A 9,036-nucleotide genomic window follows, 5' to 3' on the forward strand; every position below is an offset into this window, starting at 1 on the left:
TGGCTATGGTTTCTTTCCCAAGCCTGTTTGTATCCTGTCAGTGTAGTTTGGACCTCTCATTTCCTTGTAGCCATGGTAATGTCAATCAATCATACTTACCTGCCCTTGGTTCCCTATATAGCACATAAGTTCCCCAAATTCTTTTGTTCTTTGGAGAATCATCTAGCTTGATGATTCTCTCAGAGATTCTGTTGCCAGAGTGCCAGAGCCTTTGGTTCTGTATGGTTTTTAAGTGCTTGACTCTGTGTGGCCGCTGAATATTGAACACTCTCTTTCCTGATTAAAGACTTGGTTTTTCTGACTACTTTAGTAGTTCTGTGTTTTCCCCAGGTTAAGAGGACTAAGTGATCTTCTTATGTAAAGGAAAGATTTGACCATGTTACAAAACCCCCTTCATCCCATTCAGTAAACTTCACTGGCTTCTTATTCTATAGGATCAAATATAAAATACTGATTGCTTTTCAAGGCCTTCATAACCTGACCTAGGCAACTAGGTGGTACAATGGGTAAAATGTCAGGTATGAAGTCAGGAAGGCTCATTCTTCCTGAGTTCAAATCTGGCTTCAGACATTTACTAGTAGCAGTACAATGCTGATCAAGTCACTTAACACTGTGTCAGTTTCCTCATCTATCAAACTAGGGAAGGATGGCAAACCAATCCCTGTCTTTGCCAAGAAAACTCCAAATGGGGGTCATCAAGAGCCAGACTTCAGTGAACAACAACCTGATTTCTTACTACCTTTCCAGTCTTTTCACATCTTACTTCCCTTGAGCTACTCTGTGATCCAGCTATCATTTCTGAAAAATCTGAAATAGTTTTAGAAAGAAATTTATTAGGTTTTGGTAGAGGAGAGCAAGTTGGAAAGTGGATGTGGCCCTCTCACTTTCAGGCTCTGGTGGATTTCCATTAAATAAAATTTAGACAAGGGTAACCCATTTAAGCATTTTGCCAAAAGGGCAACCTGAAACCAAGGCTAATTGAGATGGCTATCAGTAAATGTAAACATTCAATGAAATCTGGACCTACGCCAAAAACCCACAAGAGGAATCCAAAACCAGAACTTGGGCGTATGTAACGCTGACACTGATACCAACCTTAGAGCTTGTTCCTCATGCAAGATACTCCATCTCCCAATTTCACTGGCTGCCCCCCATACCTAGGAGGAAAGCTTTCTCATTCCTCTCCTGGCTTCCTTTGTCTCAGCTGAAGTTCGACCCTCTATAAGAAGCTATTCCCAATCTCCTAATGTCCCTTCATTTTAGTGCTTTCTGAGAATACTCCCAGTTTGCCATCTACCTATCCATTACAGTTGTAGGTAGTTATTTGCACATCACCTTCCCCATTTGACTGTGAGCTCCTTGAAGACAGGGAAGGTTACGGTTGGGCTTTTTTAGTATCCCGAGAGTTTAGCACGGTGTCTGGTACACAGTAAACTCTTAGTAAATGTTTGTGCATAGATTGAGTCACCGATCTTCAACTCACCCTCTCCATCCCCCGCCCCCCCCATTCCTCACCCCCTCCCGCTGCTAGCACATCCCCTTTACAGTTACTGAATTTACAGTTTAGATTTTGTTTTTATGTTTATATTTATGGTAGGTCTTGCCCCCGCCTAGCACACTAAAAAGTAAACTCTCAGAAGGCGGAGGCTCTTCATCTACATCGCAGCCCCGTCCCTGACTCAGCACGGACTCCCAGGCTTCCGGGTGACTGGGGCGGAACTGAGCGACTACCGCCCCGGGACCTGAGTCACCAGGGGCGCCGCTGGGGTAGGGGGCTTGGCCGGGGGCGTGGGCTTCTAGAACTTGCTCGGGCGCTCCGGAGAAGCGGCGGGGTAGGAAGGAGACTCTACGTCGTAATTGGCTAGTTGGCTGGTGACGCAATTGGAGCGCGCTGAACCATGACTTAGCAATAGTTCTTTCCCCCCCCCCCGTGAATTCAAGAGTATAAATAGTCGGCGCCGGGTCCTGGAGTGGTATTAGCTCTTCTTCTGTCGTCTGCTCGGTCATTCCAGTTTACATTTGGAATTCCCGTGGACATCCTGGTGAGAATTTTCCTGACTCCCTCCCTTCCCTGGCAGCGGCCTCGCTCGCTCTTTCGTTGAAGGAACGAAGGGTGAGGAGAGGTAGGGCTGAGAGCGCGGGCACAGCGGGCTGGTTCTTGACGGGCTCGAGGGCGCGTGGGGAAGCCCCGTATCTCTTACTGCTGCCGCCTTTCGTTACCAGACACTCGGGTAAAGGCAGAGGGTTTCTTCCCTCCACACTTAGGCAGCTGGGGTGAAATGATATCTGCTGTGCTGTTGATTGTGTAAGCGAGTCACTTATCCTCTCGGGGTTACTTGCTTACTACTAACTGCTCTGACTCTTCCTAGGGTCAGTTGTGATACCTGTTGTGAATACCAGTTGTACGCCCAGTTTTCAGCTGATAGTATAAGATTTGGGCAAATATTTCAGCCGCATCTTAAAGGTTAACGCCTTCCTATGTTCGTGGCCAGAACTGACTTTTAACAACTCCTGTAAAAATCAAATTTTGTACCATAACTGAGCAGTCTATAAAGTCTGGACTTTCACATATTATTGAAAAACAAAAATATGAGGGATCGTTTGTTCTAATTTGCCTTAAACAGAAAGTAGCTAGCATTTACCTATCTAAGATTTGAGGAGAACTTTGATTTGATCTCACGGCCCTGGAAGGCAGGATTATCCCCGTTTTTACAGATGAGATAATCGAGGCACACAGCTGACTTCATAACACAGGTTGGGCATGCCTGAGGCAGGATTTGAACTCAACCTGAGTGTGCCACCTAGCTGCACGTATTTGTATGCGTGTATATGTACATGCATATTTATAAATCTCATTTCTTTCTGGAACTTGATAATGTGTTAACTTTTCTCCCAGCAGTCGCTTCTTCCTTGAGCAATTAATGAATAGTTAAACTCAAACTCAGTAGAGTTGAAATGAGCAGCTAGGGGGCTCAATGACTCCTAGCTAATGCTGTTGTGCTTTGCCTTTGTAAACCCCAAATTAGGGGTCCTAAAGCATATCCACATTAGCATTTGAGTAAGAGTGGATCACTACCCATCCATCTTGCCAGTTGGGGGCCCCTGTGAAGGCTATCTGTAAATCTGTAAATCTGGATTATGGTTAGGTCACTCTTTTGCCATATTTTTTCTTGCAGGTCTTTTGACTGCAGCATTGCAACTGATTTTTTTCTGTCACTAGCACTTTTTCTTACAATGGAATTTCCAGATTTGGGAAAGCACTGTTCTGAAAAAACTTGCAAGCAACTAGGTGAGCTTCATTAATGAAATGTGAATTGAAAATGTATGATTTGGGTGAATGTGAGTGAATGAGAAATTCTATAGTTTTACTGATCACATCCCGTGTGTCTTTGCCTTTGCACATTTTATTAAATTATTATATTTTATTAAAAAAAAACTTGACAAGTCAGTATTAGGTTAGAGTTAAGCATTTTAATCTACATTTTTGATACTACAATATAGTATATCTTATGGAACTGTAACTATAGATTTTGAGAGTAGCTATGTAAAATATTGTGATTTACCTTTTTTTAGTTAAAACTATAAAATTCCTATAAAATTTGTTAAGGACAAAATGTTAAAAGGCCAAAGACCAAAATATTAATGTATTTCTTTTTGTTTTAATTCTCAATGTTTTAATGTCTTTTCTAGATTTTCTTCCATTAAAATGTGATGGATGTAACAAAGACTTTTGTAAAGATCACCATAAATTCAGTCGCCATCAATGCAGTGCTGCATATAAAAAGGTAATTCAGACTTTGCTGTTTTTAGAAAATATCAACATGGAACTCATTTTTGACACATTTTGAGAGAATTGAAAATAGCAGTTTTCATACATAATATACATACATAGTTGATGTGTGGTGAAAAATAAGTAAAAAATGAGGAAGGGGTTTATTTATCAGGTGGCAATTAAACTAGATTGTCCCTAAAGTCCATTTCACTTAAAATTCTGAATTTTACAACTTAAAATATTTGTTTTTCTTGGTCCATGTTATGTTTTCAAACAAGGTAACTATAATTTCACTGTATAAAGCAGGATATTTAGAATAATATCTTCTATAGCTAATAAGGCACTTTACAAAAGTCTTTCCTCATCTCAATGCTGAGGTATTTATTTATTTTTTAAACTCATACCTTTTGCCTTAGAACCAATAAGGCAGAAGAATGGTAAGGGCTAGGCCAGGGGTCAGCAACCTTTTTGGCTGTGAGAGCCATAAACTCCACATTTTTTAAAATGTAATTTCGTGAGAGCCGTACAGTGCTCACAGTGCCGCTCCTGTAACAGCCGCCTGAAAAAAACCAGACTTTATGGCTCCTGCAGAAAGAGCCATATTTGGCCCTCAAAAGAGCCAGATATGGCTCGAGAGCCATACGCTGCTGACCCCTGGACTAGGCAATGGGAGGTTAAGTGGTTTGCCCAGGGTCACACAGCTGGAAGTGTCTTGAGGTTAGATTTGAATCTAGGACCTCCCATCTCTGGCCTTGGCTCTCAGTCCTCTTGAGTTACCCAGCTGCCCCCATCAGGCTTTTAGAATAAACATCCTTTCCATCTTGTGGGATAATGAGACCCAGACTAGCCACATGACCTGCATATGGTCATATTGTCCCAAGGACCAAAGCATTCAAACTTTGATTCAAGTTTAGTGTACTTGCTACTAAGCCATGCTCTTCAGGGTTACTAATTGGAGTTTGAATCTTTCCTTTTCAAGAGTGTAAAGATGTATCTGCTCTAATTGTAAAACTTTTGTAAAGACAAAAGAGGTTCTAAAGATTGTTGAGCAGTTGGAAACTATTGAAATATTTGCCACCTCTGGTCAATACTTAATCACTTAGTCCTTTTTTCTAAAGCATTTCCAGAGTGATTTATGAATCAGTTTTCATTAGTTATCTTATCATATTAGTTATGCGATTTTATTGTAGTCATATACAAACTTATATTTGTGATTTTTAGGATGTTCATGTCCCAGTATGCCCACTTTGTCGGGCCCCTGTACCAGTAGGAAGAGGAGAAATTGCAGATATTGTGGTTGGAAAACATATGGATAATGATTGTAAATATAACCCAGCTAAGGAAAAACCGAAAGTAAGTAGAATTTTTTCGTAAGTGGTGAAATCAATGGATTAAACTTGATTAGGAAAAAAGACTCAACACCTTACTGCCCCAATTCAGTCCTTAGAGATTTCCTTTTCATTTATCATTTACCATTGTAGATAATTTAAAACTTGGAATGAATAGTCACAGTTCCACTTCTGGTTTCTTTTTATTTGGGTTTTGAAAATATTTAATGACCCTAAAATCACTGTTTTCATATTCATTACTAGCACTAAGGAAACCTTTTATGCAAACAATATTGGGGTATTGGAAGGGGGAGCTACAAGCCTTCTGTAATCAAAATGAGACTTAAGAGCCTTTTATTACTTAAGTTAAGGGGTTTCGTTCTCTCCACCTACATATGGACAACTTAATGGTCTCTAGAACATCTCTAATCTTTGCTACTTATACTAGCTTTGAGGTTTGGCAGTTGAGGTTAAATTGATGTAGCCACAATTAATTACCAATTTGAGTACTTAATTATTTCATTCCTGTTACAGTATTTGTTTTAAACAGATGTTTTGTTGCTTGTTAGACCTCTAAATTTAGTCAATCTTGATGATAGGTTTTATTCTTTTGGTTGCTTTTAGATTTTCATACACCGGTGCACAATGGAGGGATGCAAAAAGAAAGAAATGGTCAAGTTGGTTTGTGACCAATGTCAAGACAACTTCTGTATTAAACACAGACATCCTTTGGATCATAACTGCAAACATAGGGACCATCCCATCTCCAAAGCAGGGTAAAAATCTGGTTTTAGCTATTCCAGGCTAAAACTATTTAAAAATAAAGAACTCAAAACATTTATTAACCTGAGATACGATTTTGTCTTAAATGGCCAACCAGTGGTAGTATAGAACCATTCTTTTTGTTTTATAGCAGTAGTACAATGATTTGGAAACTAGTATAAATGAGAACAATTAAAAACAACAAAAGAATTAAAATTGATTTCTGTTGTATAGCAGAGTAGCAATATAGTAGTACTATGTTAGGGTTAGTTGTCATAGATTAGCTTTTAAAGAAGGAATGAATGGGGGCGGGGCAGCTGGGTAGCTCAGTGGATTGAGAGTCAGGCCTAGAGACAGGAGGTCCTGGGTTCAAATATGACCTCAGACACTTCCCAGTTGTTTGACTCTGGGCAAGTCACTTGACCCCCATTGCCTACCCTTACCACTCTTCTGCCAATACCCAGTATTGACTCCAAGATGGAAGGTAAGGGCCCCCCAAAATCAAATAAATGTGCCTGGCCCAGGGGTTAGAGAATTGGCCTTGGATTAGGAAGACCTGAATTCAAGTACTCTTTTCAAGTACTATTTGGATGAACCCCTGACACAAGATACGTAAATGAATATGAGTTTTAGGGATTTTGTTAAACTGAGTAGTTTGATATTTTATTGAAATACTCACTTTCTTCAGGCTAATAATTTAATTTACTGCCCTTTTTTCATCAACATTTCCAAAAAGTGATTATGGATTTGATCACATTAACTATGCAAATTTACTATGGATATGTACAAACTTGAGACAGGAAAGACAAATGACAAGTTCAGATGTTTGTCCTTTGTTGAGTCAAATATTCGAAAATTCTGGATTATCTGTCAACCTTCTTATTAGCTGTCTTTAAGATGAATAGGTCCCAGTATACTTTGTTAAACTAGTCTCCCAATAATAAGGGGAGAAAATACTCTCAGGCAACTTTATTGACTCTCTAAGATTAAGGGGCAGAATAGTTTGGGGGAGAAATTTGAGTTCCTGAACTCAAGAGTTTGCTGTATCAATGAAATCACAGGTCTAGACCAGCTTTGTTTGGACATTGTAGAGATGGGTTCACAAAATGCCACTCATGTTGACCTTGACTACAAGGGAAATAGTTAATATGTATTTTTTTTAAAAACCCTTACTTTCTATCTTAGTAACAACTCTAAAGACAGAAGGGCAAGGGCAAGGCAAAAGGGGCTAAGTGACTTGCCCAGGTCATACAGCTAAGAAATGTCAGGCCATATTCGAACCCAGGTTTCCCAACTCCATGCCTGGCACTTTATTCACTGTGCTATTTAGCTGCCTCCAGTAAGTTTATATTAAGCACATACTATGTATTAGGTGCTGGGGATTCAACTACAAAAATCCCAGCTCCTTAAGCTCACATTCTGAAGAGGGGGAGACAAATGTGCAGACAGGTATATATAAAACAGATCCAAGGTTACCTTAGTGGTGGGGAGGTCTCAGTGTTGAGGTGGGCCTTTAGCAGAAGTTGGGAAGGGAAAGTTGACAAGGGAGTCCACACATAGAAAAGAAGGCCAGTTTGGCTGGACTGAAGTTTTGCAGAAAGGATGTATTTATTGTGTAATAAGGCTAGAAAGATAAGATGGTGCTAGGTTGCAAAGAACTTTAAATACTAAACTGGAGGAGATACTTGATTCTAGAGGTATTTAGGGAGTCACTGGAGTTTGAGTAGGATGACATGGTTAGGCCTTTGCTTTAAGGAAATAATTTTGGTGGCTCTGGAAGTGGATTGCAATTGGGTGGGTGGGGGGGGTGACAAATGTCTAGGCCGGGAATGAGACTTAACTAGTCTGAAATGAGTGAAGAGATGAGGGATGAGGCTACAAGTGCCTTGTTCTTCTGTCAAAACTTTCCACAATGCAAAGTGGAAATAGCCTTATGGATGCTGACTGCATAGGATTCGAAGCTGTAAAGAGCCTAGGACAACTGCCAGTTTATCTCCCTGGGTCTTCCTAATTTTGTTTCTTGTTTTCATATACCCAAGATATGTTAAGTATTAGATGCTACAGCTAGATAATTGAATAAGTTATATTAGTAGGTTCACAAGTGAATAGGTTTCATGAATGTTAATCTAACCTTTCCTCATAGGTGTGCAGCTATAATGAGAGCTTCTGAATCTGGAGCTTCAAAAAAATTGTCTTCCAATTGGCTAGTTCAGCAATTAAGGTATTAATTATATTTAAAATTACACAATGTTCCAAGGTTTAACATTCTTAACAAAAAGTAACTGGTAGTTCTCTGCCACTTTATTGGAGAAAAAAAAATTTTTGTAATGTAATTAATGGTATACATCTTAAATTACATGCCCCAGTTGCATATAACTTAAAGAATTGTCTTACTTCATTTTTGTAATAGTTAACCTTTCAGTTCTTTTGAGTTCCATATTATAAATGCTATTTTAATCTCTAATACAGCACAAGACTTAATTGAGCAGTAAAAATTTGTAGTTAGTAATTGAACTGTTAATTTTTTAAAGTATAAATTGTGGATGTGTTTCTTATTTGGCCTTAATATACCTTGTGACCAAGTTTTTTTCACTTGTAGCTATTGGAATAAATTTGAAAAAATAAACTCTCTTTCTGTTCTTTTTCAGAGGGAAACAAAAGTGTTGATGGTAATTTGACATTCCTGTCTCTGACCTGGCAATGATTCTACACATTTTAATATAATTTACAGTAATGTGAGATTTTCTACAAAACCTCTTATTTACCGTTTGTTAACTTATTTGATATTTTCTTAGGTTTCTCAGGAATAATTGTAAAACATAATTAAAATTTTGTTTTAAACCAGTCTTATTTTGGACATAATGGTTTCATCACCTCCATTAGAAATGAAAATTGTGCCTTTAAATTATAACTGTACATTTACACATACTTTATACATTTTAATTATAACTAACATAACAAATTTTAACATTTGTTCTTGTATTGCTTTTTGATAATAACTTAAATGTATAGGATGCCAAAGAGTTGTTTCTGGTGCCTTTTATACCATTGACTTTTTGGAGCTATCTCTTAAAAATCTGTTCTTGAGCTGAGGTACTTTAAAAACTCTTGTACCTTTATGTTTTAAGTAAATTGGCCAAGTTTTGGTGGGTTATTGTTCTTAGTGACTGAGGA

At 38.7% G+C, this 9,036-nt stretch overlaps 1 protein-coding gene across 1 annotated transcript; it reads left to right on the forward strand.

Moving 5' to 3' along the window:
- Nucleotides 1-1,964: 1,964 nt before the first annotated feature.
- ZFAND2A (zinc finger AN1-type containing 2A) lies at nt 1,965-8,773 on the forward strand. The gene is made up of 7 exons (XM_044657434.1): nt 1,965-2,042; nt 3,177-3,289; nt 3,691-3,785; nt 4,994-5,125; nt 5,725-5,876; nt 8,006-8,083; nt 8,511-8,773. The coding sequence occupies exons 2-7, from the start codon at nt 3,235-3,237 to the stop codon at nt 8,527-8,529; spliced, it is 531 nt and encodes a 176-aa protein (XP_044513369.1). The 5' UTR covers nt 1,965-2,042; nt 3,177-3,234; the 3' UTR covers nt 8,530-8,773.
- Nucleotides 8,774-9,036: the final 263 nt, after the last annotated feature.

The sequence above is a fragment of the Gracilinanus agilis genome, chromosome 1 (assembly GCF_016433145.1).
Source record: "Gracilinanus agilis isolate LMUSP501 chromosome 1, AgileGrace, whole genome shotgun sequence".
NCBI classification, from domain to species: Eukaryota; Metazoa; Chordata; class Mammalia; order Didelphimorphia; family Didelphidae; genus Gracilinanus; species Gracilinanus agilis.